Source organism: Amphiprion ocellaris, chromosome 20 (genome assembly GCF_022539595.1).
Source record: "Amphiprion ocellaris isolate individual 3 ecotype Okinawa chromosome 20, ASM2253959v1, whole genome shotgun sequence".
Classification (NCBI taxonomy): domain Eukaryota; kingdom Metazoa; phylum Chordata; class Actinopteri; family Pomacentridae; genus Amphiprion; species Amphiprion ocellaris.
This window is the reverse complement of record NC_072785.1, coordinates 3,247,804-3,271,702: the sequence shown is the minus strand read 5'-3', so window position 1 is coordinate 3,271,702 and position 23,899 is coordinate 3,247,804. Positions and strand designations below refer to the sequence as shown.

General features: G+C 37.8%; 2 protein-coding genes across 4 annotated transcripts; one reads left to right on the top strand and one right to left on the bottom strand.

The window, feature by feature from the left end:
• Nucleotides 1–126: 126 nt before the first annotated feature.
• utp25 (UTP25 small subunit processor component) lies at nt 127–15,047 on the bottom strand. Of its 2 annotated transcripts, none has more exons than XM_023293906.3 (12): nt 14,908–15,047; nt 12,378–12,417; nt 10,933–11,116; nt 10,590–10,847; nt 10,359–10,447; nt 9,849–10,259; nt 7,429–7,645; nt 7,143–7,345; nt 5,863–6,045; nt 4,614–4,723; nt 4,095–4,340; nt 127–754 (listed from the first exon to the last, which is right to left on the bottom strand). In XM_023293906.3, exons 1-12 carry the CDS (start codon nt 15,006–15,008, stop codon nt 499–501), a joined length of 2,298 nt encoding a protein of 765 aa, XP_023149674.2. In that variant the 5' UTR covers nt 15,009–15,047; the 3' UTR covers nt 127–498. The 2 variants fall into 2 exon arrangements, with proteins under 2 accessions (XP_023149674.2, XP_054862109.1); XM_055006134.1 differs by lacking the exon at nt 14,908–15,047 and adding an exon at nt 12,579–14,849.
• A 3,164-nt stretch (nt 15,048–18,211) lies between these two features.
• grxcr1b (glutaredoxin and cysteine rich domain containing 1 b) lies at nt 18,212–20,847 on the top strand. Of its 2 annotated transcripts, none has more exons than XM_035940823.2 (2): nt 18,212–18,710; nt 19,683–20,847. In XM_035940823.2, the coding sequence occupies exons 1-2, from the start codon at nt 18,339–18,341 to the stop codon at nt 19,725–19,727; spliced, it is 417 nt and encodes a 138-aa protein (XP_035796716.1). In that variant the 5' UTR covers nt 18,212–18,338; the 3' UTR covers nt 19,728–20,847. The 2 variants fall into 2 exon arrangements, with proteins under 2 accessions (XP_035796716.1, XP_035796715.1); XM_035940822.2 differs by having other exon boundaries at nt 18,212–18,758.
• The last annotated feature ends 3,052 nt before the right edge of the window (nt 20,848–23,899 follow it).

Genomic DNA, 23,899 nt, shown 5'->3' with positions numbered 1-23,899 from the left:
AAATCCGACTGAAATTCACTCTGACTCCACCCTCCTCTCAGCAGCCCTAATCTTACTGGAATTTTTGGCCTCTTTGGGATTAAAATTCCAAGAGTTAGCCAGTAAACAAAGAGAGCAAACAACTGATTGGTTTAAAATACATTTTTGATTTTTATGGCACCATATTGAGAAAACGACTGATAATTACTGAAGCACTCCAGAAAAATGTTTGCCTTTCAGGTCACATGTGAACTTTTATCAGTGATTATGGTATAATAATCTAACCACAACAGTCTTTTATGGCCTCTTCACTTCATGGCGTGATGTTTCTTCACAGCTCCTAGCGATAGCACATCAAACAAAGCCAATGAACACGTTGTTTTCCACATGTAGCTAAGAGTGAACGCCTGAATGCAGCTGAAAGGGGCACGTGTTCCTGAAGTGTAACCAGTTTAATATCCACAGCAGCTATCTACCACTGTTTGAGTCCGGTGGTCCCACTGGTTCTGTGTGGCTCCATCAGGAGGCTTTGTCTTCTCCTCCTGTAATAAAGAGGTGAACAGGTTTGTTGGAGTGCAGCATCTGTCTGGCTCGCTGGGCGCCGGTGATGGCTGCCAGTTTGTGGGCGTCATAGCAAGAGTAGAGAGCGGTGCAGGTCCAGCTGGCCGCCTCCCCCTGACCTCCTGCTGCCAGCATGTTGCACACCTCACTGTAGAAGTGGGGGTAGGAGGGCAGTCCATAAAAGATCAGGTTCTGGATCCCTTTGATGGTATACCTGACGAAAACAAGTTAGAGATCAGGGTTATTGCAGAATTTGCCATTTTAAAGGGTTTTTATTACCCTGTTGCAGAACAAATATTGGTAAATGTTTCATGGTCAAACTGTTTAAAGTGTGAAAGTATCCAGAATTATTTAAATGCAGAATTATTACATATATCCTGAATATACATCCTTGAAAATCCTGAACAAAAAATCAATCCAATACCACCACTGCAGGGTTTTAGAGAAGCATCACCTTCTGAGCTTTGACAATTTAAGTTATTTTCGAATATGTGTCTTGTTTCTAAAATTTTAAATGGTTCGGCCCCTCCTCCACTGCACCAGTTTATTCAGTATTCATAAAATCCACAAGGTTTTCTTCCACCAGTGACTGTTCAGTACCTTTTCGACCGTCAGCTTTCAGTGGGACGCCCTGCGCTTCATGACATGAAGAATTGCATTTCCAGCTGCAGTTTTTTTAAAACCTGCTTAAGGACACTCAGAACTGCAACCACTAATGTCTTTTTAATTTGCATTTGTGTGAGTGTGTGTCCGTGTGTGTGTAATGTTTTGTTTCACTGTCATGTAATGTATAGTCCAGCTTTTTTGTGATATTTTAATATTGTGATGTTTTCATTGTGACTTGCCAATGGACTGCAGATGGAAATGAGCTAAAGGCAAGGCAAGTTTATTTGTATTGCACCCTTCATGTCCAAGACAATTCAAAGTGCTTTCCATAAAACATTAAGAGCATTACAGTAAGGTGCAGATAGTTAAAAGATATCGTGCAGATTTCATGCATAGGCGCATGAGAAAAGAAATGTTTTTAAGCTAGATTTAAAAGTGTCTACATTTGGTGAAAGTTTAATCTCACTGGTAGTTTGTTCCACTTGTTTGCAGCATAACAGCTAAATGCTGCTACTCCATGTTTAGTCCAGACTCTGGCCTGGACTAGCTGACCTGAGTCCTTAGATCTAAGAGCCCTGCTAGGTTTGTATTCTCTGAACATATCACAGATGCATTCTGGGCCTAAACTGTTCTGTATTGATGCATTGCACCAGAGTTAGTTAAAGCTAACTCTGGTGCAATACATCAAATAGCAACATTTATGTTTAATAATCTACATGGTCCCTTTTTAAACTGATTAATAATAATACTATCTTTAAACACCACAAAGAAAGAAGTGAATGGTGTCATGTGCACACGGTGTAGGGCTCACAATGTTGGAAAAACTGGCACTGTGCTATTTTCTTTTAAGGCCACATGTCTTTCTGCAGTAGATCATTCTAAAATGACTGGGATAATGCACAGAAAACAAAAATACTGAAAACGAAGAAACTGAAAAAAGCCATTTGCAACCGTGTGATGTGACAATGACAAAGGCATCCCGAACAGATTTTTTGCTTTGGAAGTCATTCAGATGAGTTAAATTGTTAAATTAACAGGTCATGTTGTCTGCTGGTAGAGAATCTGTTTTTGTTTAACATCTTTCTTTCTGTAACTGAAACATTTCCATACGACTGAGGAAGTGCACTTCATTTTGCAAACAAACTTTCGTTTTTAGTGTTTTTCTCCTTTTCATTTTGCTATGACCATTCTGGAGGCTGCATGTCAACACTCTGTGAAATCAGAGCGAATGATGTTCTATAAACAGACTTCTCTTGTAGTCATGAAAAATGAGAACCATGAAAGTTTAGACCAGGGGTGTCAAACATGTGGTCTGCAGACCAAAACCGGCCCTCCAGAGGGTCCAATTTGGTCCACAGGATGACTTTGTGAAGTGTAAAAATTCCAGAGAAGACATTAACTGCAAACTGTAAATGTGTAAAACTGTAAATTTAAGATAATTTCTAGACCGTGACAAGTTGTTCGGATCATAAAGTAAAATTCTAGATTGTTCATTGCTCTTTTGTTGCTTTGTGTCTTGTTTTTGTAATATTTTGTCTTTTTTTTGTTGTTTTTTGTCTTTTTTTTTCCTGGCTTGTTTTTTCGTTTCTCATTTTTGTCGTTTTGTGTTTTTTTTGTCGCGCTTGTGTTTTTTGTCTTACTTTTGTCATTTTGTGTTTTATTCATTGTTTTGTGTGTTGTTTATGTCTTTTGTGTTTATTGTCTCGCTTGTGTTGTCTACTTTTTTGTTGTTTTGATTCTCGCTTTTGTCATTTTTGGTCTTGTTTGTGTTGTTTGTCCATTTTTTTGTCGCTTTGTAATTTTTTGTCAAAATTTTTGTCTTTTTTTGTTTTTTCTGTCGTTTAACTTATTGTCGTTCTGTGTCTCGTTTTTGTCATTTTGTGTCTCATTTTTGTTGTCTTTTTTTTGTCTGACTTTTGTCATTTTGATCATGAAGTAAAATCCTCTATGGTTCAGTTCCAGGTAGCTGTAACTAAATGTGTTCCTTTGTACAAACACTAATCTGTAAGCTGCAATTTGTAAATGAAATTGAATTTGTTTTTCTTAAGAAGTTTCAGGTTGTTCATAATGTTTTGCAAAAGGATAATTCCTTAAATGTGATCATTTTCAAAATTTACTTTTTGTACTAAAAGGAAATACTGTTGTGAGTTGTGGTTATTTATAGGTTATTATTCTGTGATTTCACTGTTCCACTGGAGATCAACCTGGGCCGAATGTTAAACCTGAACACCCCTGGTTTAGAATGAGATGTGCCTGACTTCATGTTGCACATCCTGAGAAGGGACTATTGTGTGTAATGCTAATGCAGAAATGCCACATGGTGCAGCTGTAAATGAGTGTATAACGTCTCAACAGTCTGCAATCTTATTCAATAATGTTCTCAAACTAAGAGACTTTAGCTAATTACATTTAACACTTGTTCAAACCTTCTTTTTAGGAAACTAAATTCACTCTATAAGGCTTTATAAGCTGTGCAGAAATCAGCATTAGAGGATTCTACTTGCATACAAGAACTACACTCTTGTGTGAGGACCAGTTTTAGTCTAAATACAAATCTGTCTTTTTTAGTGAGTAACCTATAGTATTCATGCAGTCACGTGGTGCTACCAGGTCTATCTTTTGAACTCTGGCTGAGGTGATCCCATCCGTCTCTTATCACAACAGGTGATATGTCGACTGTTAAAACGCTGATAAAAATTACAGCCTTCAAACTGTTAACAAGTAATGGAATACAAGCGACTCCAGGAATCATTACCGTCAGATCGCTCATTACATTTTCTTTTTATTCATTGACAGCCTTGTGGTTAGTGAGGTTGAGTTTTATGAATAAACAGCCAGCACCTTCAGGTAAAACAACACTACTGCTGCTGGCTGGTTTGGGCTTTACTTAATGAAAAGACTAAATCCTCACAGAACCCAACTCACATGCTGTGCTACAAAGAACTGACCTCTTGTAGAAGTGAAAGCGTTCGGTGAAGAGTATGAACTGTTTCTGTCCTTTCTGGAAGAAGTGTCTGGCTCGAGACACCTCTGACTTGCTGGAATACTCGCAGATGCTGGCAAAGTTCATCTCCTCTTTCTTCATGTAGTTGCGTAAGCGGACGTAGTCGAAGTAAGACGGGACGTAGATGAGTGTGTGGGACATGACGGAGTCCCTGTACTGAGGCAGCACTTTATCTAGAAAGAACTGAAACCTAAAGACAGAACGGAGAACAGAAACTGTAAAACACTTCTGGCAGCAACAAATCAACTGTGAGGATCTGATTAACTATCTTTGTATGAAAACACAAATGATTAATAAACCAAAAAGGAAACAAACGCTCTGAGACTTCCAGTATTACTGCACAGAAACAGTTCAGGGTGGAGTTACATGAAAGCGCTGCGTATTTAAACAGAAACAAAGAGCCAGAAAGACAGCTAGACAGGCCAAAATTAACGAGCTGAATCAAATATTTTCAGGTCCTTACCGAGCATCGTGGTCCATGAAGCTGTCGGAGGAGAACATCTGGAACACGTGAGGCAGCTGAACAAGGACCTGGCAGATGGAACCCGTTTTTGGCATGTTTTTTGTGGTGATCTGGGACGAAATCCACACAGAGAAAACCTCATCACATGGCAAATAAGTTAGTTTTAAATGAAGTTAGAAACACTAAAACAGAACCAGCATGGATAGCCAGCTGTGGCGCTGCTCCTCCAAAATGTCAGAGTAACGTCCTGTTATGTGGATAGAATATTCCTGTTTATTTTCATCCAGCTAACAGGGTTCTTTGAAAGCAGTTTGACGATAGACTTGCTAATCCTGGATAAAGTTCTGTTAAATAAAAGTGAGCTCATTTAGAAATAAAGTTGTGTCTATGTCTTTTTGAACACACACAGTACATCATCACGTATATCAAGTATAAACATCCATTTATGTTATTTAAACAGTGATAATTACATCAAAAAAGTGTGATATTTCCAATAACCAGCATGATCGAATCTATCATAATTCTACCATTCTTTGAATATAAATCTATAAATTGAGCCATGTGTATCTGGGAACTTCCAGCGCCGACTCGAGTGGCGGTCTCTTCAGTAGCTTCATCTGTGTCAGAGTTTTTTACAGTGTTTTTACTATTACTTCAGCTTTTTTTTTTGACTTTTTCCACACATGTTAGCTGTGTATTATTATATTCCATGGATATGGAACAGTTTCAGAGGCAAGATTACAGCACAAACCTCGTTTATTCGAAGGAGAAGCTGCTAGAACTCCAAACAATGGGACGAGCACACATGGTTCACCTCTTTTTGTTATTTATGTTGTGGTATGTAAGCTGCTGGACACTTGAATTTCCCTCGATTAATAAAGTATCTATCTATCATCTATCTATCTATCTGAAAATGAGCCATGTGTGAATTTTTTATAACCCCATTCTAAAATGTCATGATTCAGGATTCACTTTTACGAGTTTGGACATTAGGATTTATTGCACTGATGTATTTTAAAGTAGCTTCAAAGAAACAAAACCTCCAGACTGACGTCAAATCATCAACACAGTAATGTGGATGACTTGCCAGGTCAACAACAGTCTTTCCTAAACACTCCCACAGACCACAGTAAACATCTGTGTGGTTATTCCTCTACACACTAAGCTCCACTCCTGCCCTTTAGTAACACATCCAGCTAAACTCCCAGTCTGGCGTCATGCTGAGTGAACGGCGTATATGATGGCCGACCTGTCCACGGTAGTTGGCACAGAGTTTGGTGAGGATGTTGTTGATCTGTGGGTCCTGGATGGAGCTGAACACCAGCGTCTGCCTGTAATGTCTGGCCCAGTTGTTCAGGTTCCACATCCTCACCCTTGAGAAGTCCACTCCATGAGAGTCCAGCGGCTGCAGGTTCATGTGCTTCATCACATGCTGGAGAGAGAGGACAAAGTGATGTTTAAAAAGACTGTGTAGTCAGTTCTGAAAGGTATTAGATTATTAAATATTATTATTCACAACTGACTTATAAACATTCACATTTCCAAAATCTGCCCCTTTGCTGTAACTAAACCTTCAGAGAGTGCACTTTAGTTCCATTCAGGTGAGAGGAACGTTACAGGGGAAAGTAGGGGATGAAATTCTTTGATGTGGTTCCCAGTAATTAAAATCACTGCTCTAATCAGAAACGTAAATTTAGTGAAATTACTGGATCTGGACTGTAACACACATGGACACGCAGCACAGCAAACAAAAAAAATAATGTAAATCAATCTGCTTGAAAATCACTGAAATAAATAGGCTTTTGAACTTGTCTGAAAACCATGAGAGTTTCAGGTTAACTTCAGTATAAAAGTAGTAAGTAGATTACAAACAGGCACTTTCTGCTTTTAATGACACTGGTTTCACAAGGTGTAAAACATATAGGTGGATAATAAAAGGCTCAGAAGAGAACAGCAGCATCTACCTGTAGGTGACATTAAAACAACCCGTTAATGAGCTTAGAGAGTGCAGGTTCCAAAAAGCATCCATCAGATTGGCAAAAACATGTTCATCTTCCTGGGAGCTTCAGTAAAAAAGCAACTGGATGACATTTTTAGTTTCTTCAAAATGCTTCAGTTCTCATTCAAGAGGTTCTGTCTTCAGGAACCTAAACCAGAAGTCCAGTTGCTGTTACACTGAAGCTCCCAGGATTACCATGACCTGGATCATTAGGAATCTACACAGGTGTGTTTTCAGCTCCCTCTGGTTTCACACAAAAGCTTGATTTCACATTGAGAAAAATAAAATCTTCCTACAGAAAAACCTCTGAAATTGACTTTTAGATACAAGGCTGTTGCTCTGGTAGAATATAACTTACTAACTTATTAATTTCAGCTGTAATTGCGATTGACTAGGTAGAGCGTTTCCCTACATGCAGAATCCAACCAGCAGATGGAGCCACATCCTCCCAGCAGTAAGAGCCAGAAGCTACTGTCCAAGAGATACCATCATGCAGTAACATGTGAGACTGAACAGGCGTGTGTTCTTACCAGGACATGTTCCCAGTTCTGCATGAGGAAAACATCTGCCTGGTCCACAACCAGCAGCTCAATGGAGGACAGGAAGTCAAAGTCTCTCTTGTTTTCTCCTTCTGCTCCCAGCACTGTGCGAAGGCCCAGTGGAGAAGCAACGATGATGTCTGATGAGTAGAAGGGAGCGTAGAGACGTACGCTGCTCCTTATGATGGAGATACCTGGTGAGGAGATGCACAGTAACTTAGGAGGACAACCTTAGGAGAGTTTTAATCCCCTTTTTGAAGCTTTTCTCAGACCGTACCTATCCTGAAGTGGTCGTCCACATTGCCTGAGAAGACGGCGTGGTAATCCTCTGGTCTCTGCAGATTGGACGGTTTGTCATCCGCTTCCTCTCCAAACTCTTCCTTGAATTTCTTCTTGTTGCTGACCTCAATCTTCTTTCCTTTGGTCTCCAGCAGGCTGATGAGCGTATGGACAACTTTCAGCGCACCGCCCCGGAATGGAACGAGGATCAGGACCTGAGAGGTTTATTACATCGTTACAACAGAGCAGCTGGACGGTAAATATGTAGAATTTTGAAATAAGTGACGACAGCAGTGTTTGAGTCGATGGGCTGGACCATAAAAGAAGTCACTGCAGTTTGTGACTTGCTGGTCAGTTGCTGAACCAATCTTCCCAAGACTATCAAAACTGAAATCATGAATATTTATTGATGTTAGGGACTTCAGAGATATTTATAGTGGATTTACACACTCAAATAGAGCCTTGCTGCCACATTCCTGCAAATTTTTAAATCACTGCATAAAAATCAGACTTGTGCATCTCCTAGAAGGAAACATAAACACTATAAAAACCTTTCACCTAAAATTAAATCAACAGAGCTGCTTTCACAAAACAGTAATGGATGTCTGAGTTTACACTAGACGAGGATGGGGTATTAGTGAGGTGAGCTTTCTAGCATTATTCTTCTTGATCATCATGCATTCACTGTTTTCCGTTGTGTTGTTTCAGCTGGCTGAACAGCTCTTCAGGCATATCATTATGACCACCTGTCTAATATTGTGTTGGTCCCCCTTTTGCTGCCAAAACAGCCCTGACCCATCGAGGCATGGACTCCACTAGACCCCTGAAGGTATGATGTGGTTTCTGGCACCAAGATGTTAGCAGCAGATCCTTTAAGCCTTGGAAGTTGTGAGGTGGGGCCTCCATGGATCAGACTTGTTTGTAGAGCACATCCCACAGATGCTGGATTGGACTAAGATCTGGGGAATTTGGAGGCCAAGCAACACCTCAAACTGGTTGTTTTGCTCCTCAATCCTGCTAAAAGAGGCCACAGCCATGAGGGAATACTGTTTCCATTAAAGGATGGACATGGTCTGCAGCAGTGCTTAGGTAGGTGGTTCATTACAAAGTAACATCCACATGGATGGAGGACCCAAAGTTTCCCAGCAGAACATTGCCTAAAGCATCACACTGCCTCCACTGACTTGCCTTCCTCCCATAGTGCATCCTGGTGCCATGTACCCCAGGGAAGCAACCTGTTGAACCCATGGTCCAGTTCTGATGCTCACAAGCCCATTGCTGGTGCTTTTAGCATGGGAAACCTGACTGGTCTGCAGAAAACAAACAGCAATGCTCTGTGTATTCTGACACCTTTCTATCAGAACCAGCATTAATTTCTTTAGGAATTTGAGCAACAGTAGCTGGTCTGATGGATTGTATCACATGGGTCAACCTACACCCTATGTGCACCAGTGAGTCTTGGCCGCCCATCACCCTGTCTCCGGTTCACCACTGTTCCTTCCTTGGACCACCTCTGATAGATACTGACCACTGCAGACCAGGAACACCCCACAAGAGCTGCAGTTCTGGAGATGTTCTGACCCAGTCATCTAACCTACACAGTTTGGTCCTTGTCAAACCTGCTCAAATCCTTACACTTGCCCATTTTTCCTGCTTCTAACATCAACTTTGAGGACAAAATGTTCACTTGCTGCCTGATATATGCAACCAACTAACAGGAGCCATGATGAAGAGATAATCAGTTACTGACTTCCCCTGTCTGCGGACATAATGTTATGCCTGACTGGTGTACGTCTCTGCACTGTTTCAGTAAACTGGTTCTTCCTTGACATTACCTGCCATAAGTCTAAAATACTACAAACAACGGAGGATGATCGCTTTCGAGGCGCCATGTCTTCACCTTGTTGTTTTTGTTCTGCCTCCTGCTCTCTGTTGTTTAACACTCTTCTACTCTGGAGTGCAGCAACAGCATCCGGGAATTTTTTGCTGCCACTGCAGGAGTGTGTGTGTGTTGGCATGACAGCTCTCCAAAAGTGAAGCCAAAACATCAGGACAGCTGCCTGGTGACCGGCTGTTGGTTTGAGTATTTATTACTGCTGGCCTACATACACTAATATGACTTCAGCTCATTCTGTGTTTCATTTGCCACTTCTGCACACGTGGTATTTGATGTTAAAACAGGAACAATTGGGCACCCAGGTAGCTCAACTGGCTGAGCGGGCGACCCATGAACAGGAGCTGTCGTCCCCGACGCAGCAGTCTGGGTTTGATTCCAGCTCACAGCCCTTTGCTGCAGGTCTTTCCCCATTCTTCTCCCTACTTTCCTGTCTGCCTCTCAACTGTATCTGTCTAATGAAACCAACAAAAGGAAAAAAAACAGGAACAATCAGAAATTAAAGAGGAATTTGAGTAGATTACCTTTGGCCTGGTCAGTCCTTGGTCTCTGGGTTCGTCCTGAGGCTCAGCTCCAGCTTTAGACTGTGGTTTCTGCTCTCTTAGCTGGGTGTTGTGAGCCAGGACCTGTGAATTTGCCTTCAGTACATGGTTGAGCACATGGAGGCAGTATGTATTGCGCACATGTGGCCCCTGGTTTAGAGGACATGTCTCTGGGTAATAGATATCCTTGTAGGAACCCATGAGGGCCAGCAGCTCCAGCTGCAGAGGGCTGATCTCTTCAGCTGCCCCCTTAGGATTGGACGTCTGGTTCAGGTCCTTCCAGTGGGTCATCAACAGTTTGTGGAAAACTGGGAGGTTTGTGTCTTTCTGAGAGCCGATGGGGCCAAAGTTCTCAAGGGGACTCGTAGAGAGCAGAGTTCCCAGTTTTGGCCACTAAGTCAGAGCATGGAAAGGACAGAAAATGTAATTAGAATTTATTTTAATAAAAAAGCTTGCTGGTAAATATTAAGAGATTATGTATGTAGTTAATACCGTGATCTGAGTCTTGGATTTGCAGCCTGATGTTATTTTCTGGACATCCTCTTCACTAATTTCTGTATCCAAATGTTGTAAAAACATGTCTGCAAGGATAAAAGCAGTGAAACAGAACGTAACTTCATCATATTCCCCACATTTTCAAATTCAACAGGCAGTTCACTAAATTTAGGGAGTAAAATCCCAAAAAGAAGAAGAAAAAAGAGTAATTCTTTTCTTTTTTCTTACCATTATTGTCTTGGTGTTGTGCAGAGTTTTCAGTGTCCTCTTGTTCTCCATCGCCCATGAAGTTGGTCTCCAGACAGAACTCAGACTCGTGTTCTTTGTCTACAAACTGTTCATCTAATGCCTTCTTCTCCTCCTCTTTTTCTTCTTCTTTCCCTTCTCCTGCTTCTGTCAGAGCTTCGTCTCCATCTGCAGGTTCCTCCTCTGCTCCTTCATCTTCATCACCTTCCTCACTTCCATCCCCATCTCCATCACTGTCCTCTATATTACAAAGCACAAAGATATTCAGTCAAATCAATTTGTTGGCACGAAACGGCAGAAAGTGTTCTGGGAATAAACAGCTCACCTTCACCAAGAAGCTCCTCTTCCTCCTCTTCATTATCAGTGCTTTCCTCCTCTTCGCTGTGGGCGTTGCTTGTGGATTGGTTAAGAGTTGAAAGAAGCTTCTGATAGGCTGTTTTCTCCTCTGGTTCCTCCTCCTCCTCTTCCAGCTCATTGGGATCAGCATCAGATTGTTCTGGGCTTGACGGCTTCAACAAAGATGAGGAGAAAATGCCTTTAAATGGAACAAAACTCAAGTATATTGATGAAGGGATGGTCCAAAATTTCTTTTAGGTACAGTGGATGAGATAGGCAGTTCTTGTTAAAACCAGTGAAAATGCATCCTCATCGCTGTGCTACAATACTACAATCATCAATTTCATATTATAAAAAAAGTTTATGGATAATTGGATCCAGTAGTCAGCATTTTTCCCATTATCTCCCTTTCTTAAACAAACTAATTCCCAAATTTCCTCTGATAGCAACCTCTGTCTGTAGTCACCACTCTGTAGTGTTCAGTCATGTCCTGCCAATAGTATTTAACCTTTATTTAATTAGACAAAAACCCACTGAGATCAGGATGTCTTTCACAAGAGTGACCTGGCCAAGAAGTCAGCAGCACGTCATAAAAACAGTTACAAGGACGTGACAGTATGAGTTAACATACAATTCTGAAGGTGAAAAAGTGTTCTACAATTTAAAAAAAAAAAAAAAAAAAAAAAAAAGGGGGGCCGGAGCTATAACTCGGACAACAAACAACAATTTGTAAAAACACAAGCACTGTTCAATGGTCTCGTGCTGTCTGTCCCTCAGTATAGAACGGAATAAATTCAGACAGTTTCAGTTCAGTCAGTAAAGAATTCAATGCTGAGGAAGCTAAAAGCTCTTTTTTCAAATTCAGTCCGTACAAGAGGAACAGATAAAACACGAGTAGTGCATTAATATAAATAGCATAGCAGCTGTTTGTTCTTTGTAATTAAGTGCACAAATAGAGAAGAATAAGCCTAAAAGAGTCTTATTAATTAGAGTGTATCTTGTGTATCTGCAGGCACTGAAGGAAGGCAAATCTGATCACTGTCACTAATTTCTTTCTGACCCTGACAGAGAAGCAGGTTTTATTTCTGAAAAAGAACCCAAGCTTCACCCTAAGTTTAGTGGCCAAGTTATTAATATGGGCTTTAAATGAGAGCTACTGATCAAGAATAAAACCCAAGTGCTCCTCTACAGGTTTTAATTTTGATGTTACAATATTGGGAATGCACCTTTGTATGAGCGAAAGCCATGAGCTTGGTTTTGTCTGTGTTTAAAACCACTTGTACCACTGTAGGATAAATGTTGAGAAGTTTTCTTTTAATTCCATATATTTAAAACACAACGTTTTGAATTTCTGTGTATGAAGGCCAGGATTATGGTGGCTTTTCATACTGGTTCCTAAAAAACAAACACTGTCACATCTACAGCACTACTCACCAGCTCCACTACTTCAGTCCTCTCAGGTCTTTCATGAACTCTGTGAAAAACAAAAAGGGAAATGATGCTACCTGGAAACTTGCAATATCGTAGTTTTAAAAATAGTCTGGACTGCATGGTTTTAGATGAGTGATCATGTTTGAAATATGATTATTTTTCATTTCATAACAGATTTTGATACTTGAAAAAGAAGAATATTACACAGAGCAGTGCAGCAATAGAAGAATGTCAGCATCCATTTTGTTGACATTTTTCCACTCTTTTCCTCCAGCTGTTGCTCCAAGTTTGTGCACTTCATCGCCTCTTGGATGATATCAGTGATAAAGAGTTGGGGTAGTAATAGAAGCATTACTGTTTCTTTAAAAGTATAAAAGGTAAAATTAAATAGAATGACATGAAAGACATATTTTTTGAGGAATATCTGGAATACGAAATGACACCAACTTTTCATTAAAATGATATTGCAAGAGAACAACCTCACCGGCTCATTTTTGACCCATTTATGCATTTAAGGGTTAACAATCTCTGCATCAACATTGGTTCTGTATTTTAAATATAATGATAGAAAACTCTGTGATCCACAGTAAGCACACAGAGAACAAGGAAAGGCAATACTGGATATATTATGTATTTTACACATTGTTATAAAGTTGTTTTATTGCATTCCTGTAGAGATGGTCCTACACTGGCTTAGTAAACTTTTATCTAATGCTGCTCATAGTCTTGCAGTCTTTTTGCTAATAGCCATTTTACAAATTAACATTTTTAACAATAATGGTCCACATTAACCCTCGTGTTGTCTTCAGATCTTGAACACTCCTCTTGTCCTGAGGGTCAAAAACAACCCGGCTCCACTGAGCCTTGAAAATAAAGCGGTCTAATGGAATTTTCAACCAAAAATCTGTTTTACATGAAGAAACAACCTGCCTTGCATCACACACTTTGTGAATGTCTCGGTTTTTTGCTCTGCAGAGGGCATAAAGACTGTATTAATCAGTGGACACCACTCGTTTTTATTACATCACACATGTTTTCTTTACTAAAGTAGAGATTTACTATCAGTATTATTGCTGCTAAAGGTACCGCATAGGTGTAAACAATATTTGTTTATCAAGAGATAGCACTTGCATAACCTAACAAAGTACCAGAATGTGCAGAGAGTAGCTTGAAATGCATTTTTGAAGGGAAACAACAGTGTACTGTATACTGTACAATGGAATGGAAAATGACAAAACTCAACTATGAAATACTCGTCTTCTCACATCTTTGAATCATTGCTCAAACCCACAAGGTGCAAAAGTTTTAGTTTTTCTGAGATCAATCAGTAGCATAATCTAAATTTTTCATTGTGTGTGCGCATGTGCATGTGTGTGTTGTTGTGGTTTTAAAGGTATGTGTTTTAGTCCTATGTGACTATGATTTTTAACTACCGGGTCAAAAATCAAACACCATCTTGGTACCCTGCTGATGTACAGCTTTTATGAAAATATAAACAAAGACAATGTTTCATTTTTTCTAATGTTGGGGTCACTTTAGGAAAAGTCATCGAATTTAAAGTTGAAAAAAGTCATTTAAGAGGTTTTCTATGCTATTAATCTCTACTTCAGTTCATTTTCTGTTAATCTTTCTAGTTGTTGCTGTTAATACACAGTCACTTTACACAAACACTTTTAGAAACTTACTTAACATTTTGTACTTTATATTATTTGTTATTTATATTTTACTGCAAATCTCTGTGTAATTGTGCATATTCCACTGAACTTTGTTTATTGTACTCTGGCAAAATAATTTCCTACCTGATGAATGAGGTAGATTTTACCTCTTCTAATTTTATCTTAAACATGGTGGTGTTCCAGTTTAACTGGTGATCAGAAAACAATAAAAACACGTTCAGTAATCCACGTCCTAACCGTCATTGCAGAGCACTGTAACCGCTGACAATATTTGGTGAGTAAAACGGTGATCTGGTAATTTTATCGCTGGATTACGTGGTTTCGAATCCTCTCACCGTACTTGAAAAACACGTGTTTTTTATTTCGGCCCGCACGTTTCTTTTTACTGTCTGTAGATGATATTTACATGGATATAGACTTTATAAGTAGTGATGCCGACGTTTTTCGGCGAGGTCTTCTTTATCTGGTATCTTTATTTCACGTAAATCCAGGTCTGATCGTGCCGAATCTGCGGACGAAACATCTGGAGACAGAAACTATCGCCAGTTCACCTGATCACCAGTTAAACTGGAACAGTGGCAACACGAGCGTTAATAACATTAGCACTGTGGCTGTAAAAACCTTCCTACATGTGTGCTGTTACTGTCTGTACTTCTACTAGTCGAAATAAACTAAAATATCTTCCGAAGAAGTTCAAAATACATTTTTAAAATACGGCAACAAACTTTTATCCGTGTCTAAATCCTATTGTATTGGGTATCAGCCTTTGCTACAGATACATAACAAAGCTAAGTTTCTGGCTAAACTTAGCTGTTTAGCTAAAATAAAAGTGCATTTATTGTTTCTGTGCTGCTCACACGTCGTGGAACGGATGCTCCTCTCCAAACTCCTTCAAGTGTTTCTTCTGTTTTTTGGATAAATTAGTGAAAAGTTGGTTCTTCTGCCTCCTTTTGCCCATGTTGACACCGCTGTGCTGCACGTGTGCTGCTCCCTCTGTGGTCGCTGTTCACCAGTAGCTGTAGCGCCCCCTGCAGGAGCGGAGTGGAAATACAGAAGACCTGACGCTCATTCTGTAGTCCACACAGTTTAGATGGAAAATAAGTCTGTAACATGGCATGTTTTATATTTATAGTGACATTAAATAAATGCCAATTTATGTAATGAGTATAGTAGTTGTCATAGTTGTCACATATAGGGTTACTAACCTGCTCAGACCGATTAGATCCTCAGGTGAATCCTTCTGGTCGTTCCAAAGTTGAGGCTTGAATCTAAAAAAGTGACCAAGCTTTCTCCATCAGGACCTCGACTTTGGAATGACCTGCCTGAGGAGGAAAGACCTGCAGAATCAGTAACTTCTTTTAAATCGTCTCTGAAAACCCATTTTTACAGACTTGCTTTTATGTGAACTTTACTTTAGCTTTACTTAGTTTTAGTGTTCTATTTTGTATTGTGTCCTGTTTATTTTTGATATTCTCTCTTTTATTTTATTTTCAGCTGCCTGGTTCTTTGGTGTGATGTCGTCTCTCTAGTTCTTTAATTCTCTGACTTTTTGGATTTTCAATTTCTAATTTTAACCCTTAATGTTATTCTTTAATTTTGAAATAGCCTAGTTCCTTTGTTGGTATGATTGCTAATGTAGCTAATTATTCAGTTAAATTATACAAATTTTTACTATTTATTTTAACTGACTGCTCTGACTGGTCTCCTATAGCTTATTTGATTGTCTGTGTTGCATGTTTTAACTGTCAAAGCACTTTGTGAAAGCTGTTCTTAAGAGTATTATATAAATAATGTTATTATTATTATTATTATTATTATTATTATTATTATTATTATTATTATTATTATTATTATTATTATTATTATTATTATTATTATTATTATTATTATTAATAATAATAATAATAATAATAATAATAATAATAATAATAATAATAATAATAATAATAATAATAATAATAATAATCACCAACTATTTTGACACTGACTTATAGGTTTGAGTAATTTTAAGAAAAATAAAATCTGACACGCGTATTTTTAGAAAATTTTCTGATTGCTGCTGTTGAATTTTAATATTTTTTGGCTAATAAACTTCTCTTTGTCAACAAAACAAGATATTTGAAGTTGGAATTACAATATTCTGTAAAAATCTATGTGCATTTTGCTCAAGTTGGCTGTACCATTTTAGATTTATTTTATTACATTTTATATTATCCTGCTGTATTTTATATTTGATTGTTGACATTATTTGACCTTTGCCTGTAAAACACTTTGAATATGTGATATGGAGCTACATAAATAAACACTGGTAGACATTTTTCACCATTTTCTTGAATTTTATAGACCAAATAACTAATCAATTAATCAAGAAAATTATCAACTGATTAATTGATGATGAAAGTAATCGTTAGTTGCAGTCCTAATACAACATAAATGATCTAAAACCTACTTCTAAAATCTTTAAGCTGATTTTAGAGACTAAATTATTATCTGATGGCAGAAAGGCAGCGCAAAACATGATTAGCTTTAGGTAATCATCTTAACAGGTGGTGCTATTGTTGAAGGATTTCCCCGTACCTGGAAATGGACGGGAATAGAATAGGGTTCTAGTAATGCTTGCTTTATCTTTATATTCAATTATATTAAACAAAGAAAAATGCAAAACACATTAGAAATCACCTAATTTAAGGGTATTTCCATTGTTTGTGTGCTAACAGTTAGAGTTCCTTTGTGAAAATCTAAAATAAGCTTTAACATTTTCTACTCAAAGCAGAGCATCTTGAAGGCTTTCAGCACAATGGCACCATAAATCTACCAACAACTGGCTGTCAAGATGGGTTGAAACAGAGATTTGTTGCAGTTACTCCTGGTTAATGTCCACATAGGTGAGAGGTGTCCAACATGCAGCCCGCTGGCCAAAACCGGCCCACCAGAGAGTCCAATCCGGCCCTCTAACTGTAAAAATTACAGACAAGACATAAATTGCAAATTAGTAAAACTATAAATTTAGAATAATTTCTAGGCTGTGACAAGTTGTTTTGATCAGAAAGTAAAATACTACATCGTTCATTGTTCTTTTGTCATTTTGTGTCTCATTTTTGTAATATTTTGTCTGATTTTTGTTGGTTTCTTGTCTGACTTTTGTGGTTTGTCTCACGTTTTTGTCGTTTTGTGTTTCCTTTTTGTCTCTCTTGTGTTGTTTGTCTATTTTTTTGTTTCTCGCCTTTATCATTTTTATCTTGTTTTTATCATTTGTGATTTTTTTGTTGTTTTGTAACTTTTTGTCTCATTTTTTTGTTTTGTTTCATGTCGTTTGTCCCATTTTTTTGTCATTTTGTTTCCTCGCTTTTGTCGCTTTGTGTCTCATTTTTCTAATATTGTTTCTTGCTTTGGTTGTTTTTTGTCTTTTTTGTTGAACGTTTACTGTTTTGATCATAAAGTAAAATACAATATCGTTCAGTTCCAGACAGCTGTGACTAAATGTTGTGTTCCTTTGTAGACACTCTGCGATCTGGAAGTTGTAATGTAGAAATGATAAACTGAGGCTGAATTTTGCTGAAACTAAACTTATTTTTCTTTTAAAAAATTCAGGTTCATAATTTTTTGTTAAAAGTTAATTTCTTTAAATGTGAAAATTTTCAGAATGCACTTTTTTTGCACTAAAACAAAGGAAACGTGGAGGTGTGGTTATTTATAGGTTATTATGCTGTGATTTTAGTGGTCACTGGAGATGAAATCGGGCTGAATGTGGAACCTGAACTAAAATGAGTTTGACACCCCTGACATAGGTGATCAGGATGTTTTGTAAACCTCTTAACAGTAAAACAAATCTCTTTAAACCTCAACATCAACATTATTTGCAATGTGAAAAAGCTCAAAAGGCAACAGTCTTAATTGAAAGTTGACTCAGAAACATAATGGAGGTTGGCAAAAGTCAGCAGAGGTCATGTGGTGTCCTCGGGGTAATTCATCCTCGCTGCTGGCCTTAAAGGATTAGACACCAGGTCTGTAGCCTATCTGCTGTTAGAAAACTAACCTTGATCAATTATTGAACCTGCTAATATCACTTTACTGTTTGCCTGTTTTAGCCGTTACCATGGCACAGGCTCATCCATTATTAACCATTTCAGCGTCTGGTTTTTGTACTCGGGGTGTTTTCCAGCCATTCTGAGCCGTCAATGAGGATTTTTTTGTTTGATAATTGCGCACTGCTCATGGCTTAGGATGAAAGAGCTCGTCTGGCTTCTCTGAATGGGACGTGAAACATGTTAGACATTCTTGGGTTTCAATGGAGGGGCCGAGAATGAAACAGGAGAAGGAAAAGCCTGGGAAAACAGTCAGGTTCAGAGTAGCATCTGCCAACAGCGGCCGGGTCTTGGCGGAGGTGTTCAAGGATGAGAGGGTCTGGTGCGGCTCGGTGTCCGACTCGGTGGACTCGGACTGCACCAGCAGCCCGGAGGCCGAGCAGGGCGGCCCTCTGCCCACCAGTGAGGCCAACAGCCACCTGAGCGGCCTGCCGGTGGAGGCTGCCGCCGACGAGAACGGCTGCGAACCCGATGACCTGCTTTTGTACGCCAGTGCCAAGAGGGAGATGTTCTTCAGCAACAAGAGGATCAACATCTGCAGCAAGAACGGGACCATACGAGGAGTGAGGAACAAGGTGAGCGCAGGCCAAGTGCTTTTCAACAACCTCTCCAATGTGTACACGGTGAGTAGCTCCAAAAAGATCCTCAAAAGCAGCAAAAACATCACCTGAAACCACCTTTATTGAAGGTTCATTCTGATTCTGATGATCTGATTATTTATGCCACGATGCCTCTTCTTCATGAGTGAACAGAGGATTGTTACTATTAGGAAACTGCACTGTAAAAAATGTTAGTCCATTTTACGGTGAAAAACTGTCAAACCATCTGTAAACTCTAAATCAGTTTGAATCACCGTCAAAAAATTAATCAGGAGAAAAGTGTGTTTTTTAGATTCTTTTTCTCTTAAAAAAATACGTTTCCCAACTCCTGCAGTTTTTAATGGAAAAATGCTGTAATATGTAGAACAACACTGTAATTTTTGCATTTAATTCTCGAAAAGAACACAATTTTTCAAAGTTAAATGTATATATTGTTGTGCTGATAATATGCAATATATATAACATGTAACATGGCAATTTCTACATTTGTTACATGTAAAAAATACAGTTTGTTACTGGTCAAATTGATGTATTTTTGTGTTAATAATGGACATATGCTTTAAAATTTAGAGCTTTAACCACAATATTTGCTATGAATACATATATTTAATGTTAAATACACTAACTGTTGTGCTGATAATGGAAAAATGCTGTATTATTTATAACAAGTTACACAAACTTTATTTTATATGGTATTTTCATGTAAATTTTCACATTTTTAAAGGTTAATTTTTTTTCAGTAAAATATGGAATGAAGCATGTTTTTTAGCTCTAAAATTAACAATATCAATACATTTCTTTACCGCAAATGTGGAAAATGTTTTATTCTGGTGACCACAGCTGCCAGAATTTTACTGTAAAAACAACATTTTTTTTTACAGTGTGTTAATCCCTGTAAAAAGTACTGACTACAGTGCAGTCATAAGCTTTATTCTCTTTTCCTTTAAGGGTTCCCTTCGTCATCAGAAAAGGAGACCCTGGGAAAAGGAGTAACCCGTGTGAAATTTCACACACTGTGGCCAACAGGGAGAAAAAGCCCTGAGGCTGAAGATTGTCTTGCAGTTTTCTCTACACCAGGATTCTTCACTTAATATACAGGTTAAAAACATATCCTTCAGTGACTCCTCTTTTATTTTGAAAGCTTTACACAGCTTTAGTCTGTGCACATTCATGTTTTTAGAGTGATCCCTCTGATACGGATAAAAAACAATGCAGCAAATAATGCACAACAGCATAGTTGTCGACACATTTAACCCTCTGAAATGAACCAGATAAACTTTTCATACCTGCTGCTAAGCCGTTTTACATCCATTTGTCTCAATAAAGACAATTATACACAACTCAAACAACTAAACAACCTGAGGAGATGCTGTGACACTTTAAAAGGGTTCTAAAAAGGCTTTTGTATCATTTTTTAAGATGTTGTAAGCTTAATTGTGACCCAGATTTTCACATGATTTTGATATTTGGTGAGGTCTTTTCCATGGCGTGTAGCTGAATTATGTGCATATGTGTTTTTTTTTGTAAGCATTTTGTAACTCGACTGAATGTGTTTCTTACTATGTTGAACATATAATTCACATATTCCGTAAATGTTACCCATACAGAACTTCATCTGACTGTTTATTGCTATTGTACTGCACTAGATTTTATGCTTGATATATGGGTTTGGAGACACTTAGTTCAATACATTTCACATGTTGTATAACATAGTGTAATATTACCCCTGTGGCTGGTAGTATCCATGATTATTTAACAAGTAACTCAGAATTGTACTGATAAAAAGTAATCAATTACATTTTTGCAAGCATCGTACCAAAGTACAGTTCTGAAGTACTGAAATATATTCTACTTTATACTTCCACTTCATTACATTTTAGAGAGAAATATTGCACTTTGTTCTCCACTACATTTATCTTGCAGCTTTATTTCTTTTAACCTTCCTATTGTCCTCATTTACAGGCACCAAAAAATGTTGTTTCCTTGTCTGAAAAAAAATCCAAAAATTCAGCAAAAAAATTCCCCAAATTTCTGAAAATTTGCAAAACCTTCAGGAATAAAATTCCAAAAATTCCTTAAAAGTTTCCCTTAAAAGTTTTATTTAAAAAAAAAAAAAAATCCCACAAATTTGGCAAGAAAATAAATTTTAAAAAATAAAAATTGTAAATATTTTCAGAAAACGAGTAAAATCTTCCAAAAAAAATCCTAAAAATATCTAAAGTGATTCCATATATATCAGTAAAATGTCTAATAGTGAATTTTGCTGGATTTTGGTTGATTTTTACGTGAATGTTCTTAAAGAAAACATTAGAAGTTTTACTGATATATTTGGAATCACTTTAGATATTTTTAGGATTTTTTGGGAAAATTTTTACTGATTTTTGAAAATATTTACAAGAATTTTTTTTGCCAAATTTGCGAGATTTTTATAAAATAAAACTTTTAAGGGAAACTTTTAAGGCATTATTTGAATTTTCTTCCTGAAGGTTTTGCAAATTTTCAGAAATTTGGGGATTCTTTTTGCAGAATTTTTGGATTTTTTTCAGACAAGGAGACAATATTTTTTGGTGGCTGTAAATGAGGACAACAGGAGGGTTAATATTCATCATTTTTGGAATCGATAATGAACTGTAAACCAAACCTGTGGTTCCAGTCAGAGCTCAGTTATTAGTCTTTATCATTCTGTCTGGCTCGGACCTGTTTGGGTTCAGGAGGGATGAAATTTGCTGGATTTTGGTTGCTTTTTATTTCTTTTTTTCCACCAAAAAATGTTCAAAGATTTCCCAAAAATGTTGAAAATGTGGACATCAGAAGTTTCACTGTGAAAATATATTTTTTTCCCACATTTTCAAACTTTGAAACAGGCCACTTTTGACCCGCAGGACGACACGAGGGTTAAAGATGAAGATTTAGCGCAATGGATATTATAACGGGCTTTTAAAATAAAACACATTGTTGAAGATTAAACCAGTTGTTTCCAATTTCTTTGGCTTCTTAAATAAAGTCGCATGTCGTCAGGATCACGTTTCAGTTGTCTATGAGGTGTGAATTTTTTCCCCCTCTAAAACGTCTAGTATGGTTTCATTTCAATAAAAGTTCAGATGATGAAATATGCCACCCAAAATCAAGGAATTAAGAAAAAGCCCAAAAACTAAAAATAGGTTTTACTATCAGATTTTTGCTTTTAAACCATATGTCCTTATCTGCTGTCCTTCTATATAAAACTGCATGATGCTTTACTACTAATATTCTAATGATGTCATATATAATAATATGTCAGTCAGAAGGACAAACCAGAACTTTTATTTTATTACTTTACCTGTGTTTTCCTGTCACTACTCATGTACTTTATATCAAGTAGAATTTTTCATGCTGGATTATTTATTTTGCTGTACTGGTACTTTTGGAATATCTCCATAGGGATACAGAGGAACATTTCCAGCAACCATCTCTCCTGTGTTCTGATGCTACATTGTGTTAGCTAATGGTGTTGAAAGGCTCATTGATGATTAGAAAACCCTTGTGCAGTTACGTTAGCACATGGATAAAAGTGGAAGTTTTCATGGAAAACATGGAATTGTCTGGATGACCCCAAACTTTTGAACAGTAGTGAATGTAAATGCTCACAACTGTCTCACTGTAGAGATGCTTCTGTGGGTTCTGCTGCCTTCTGATGCTGTGGGTAGGCGGTAGGCGGCTGACGTAGTGTTCACTTGTTGTCATGGTTACAGTGACGTTGTGCTGCTACGGAAATCTTTAGCAAATCCGTGGATCCAGACTATAAGCTGCATCACTGCCAAAATCTAATCACTTGGTCCTTGTGTCATTTCTGACCTTCCCTGAAAATTTCATCCAAATCCGTTTGTCTGTTTTTGAGTGATGTTGTGAACAGTCAGACAGACAGACAGACAGACCAATGCCACATCGTCACATAACTCTTTGACATAGTGATAAACTGGTTTGAGTAAATGCGTTCATGATCTTTTACTGTGTAGGATACTGATGTTAGTACATTTTATGGGATAAATAGCATTTTCTGATTAATCAGTTAAAACAACATTCAAATAAAATTAATTTGTATGTGAGCGTAATCAGAAAAAGGTGATGAGGATGTAGATTAAGTAACTGGCAGAAATCATGTTTGTCAGTGAGCAACCTTTAACAGCCGGTGTCACCAGATGACATCAAGAATGAAAGTCAAAACTGTTTATTTTTCTATACATACTGGCTTCACAGCTCAAATCACAAACTCACAAACAGAACAGCGTCCTGTCTGGGTCTTTATTCAACACTCAGTCAACCATCAGTCAGACCTGGACCTTCCTTACAGTCCGTTCTAGATTTTCTCTTAAGCGAGGACACTGATACTTGTGGGAGTTGGTTATGCTTTACTGCATCGGCCGTGTGGTTTCTTGTCCTCTTGTTGTCCTCCAGTAATAACAGGACTCCCCTTGTGTCCTCAGGGAACATCTGTTTGGGCGGCAGGCAGGTCAAGTGTGTTCAGAGTTGCAGTGTTCAACAAAAGGGTCAGCACAGAGTTTAAGTGTACGTTCAGAGGGTCAGCTTACACTCTAAAAAATAATGTTTGGGCTAAAAAACAACAAAAAAACAAGGAAAAATACAACAATTTCATTCGTGTTTTCAAGTTATGACAATTTCTGACTAAATTACACTGAATTAGAGGAATTGGATTTTTAACCCTTAGATGCTCCAGTGATTGAACCCTACACTCCTCTATAAATGAGCCCAAAATGACCCGTATAAGAATCAATCTGTTTTTATACCTTTGTTGTCACTTTGGTTGAGAATAGTAATTTTTTTATTATTGTTTGCATTATATTTTTGTCCACACAACAATGATTTCATGTTTGAAATGTTTATTTTTCATTTCATAATAGATTTTGATAATTGAAAAAGAAGATTATTACACAGAAAAGCATCCATTTTGTTGACATTTTTCTGCTGTTTCTCCCTTTTTGTTGTTATTTTTTCATTGATCTGTCTTGTAATTGTGGGAACATTTTTTTAAATCAACATGATATTTAAAATAATAATTTTCACGTATGGAAAATGTGCATCACAACATGCACCCAAACCTGTTAATGACATTATTGTCATTTTATGTCTTATTTTTGTCATTTTCTTTCTTGTTTTTGTCATTTTCT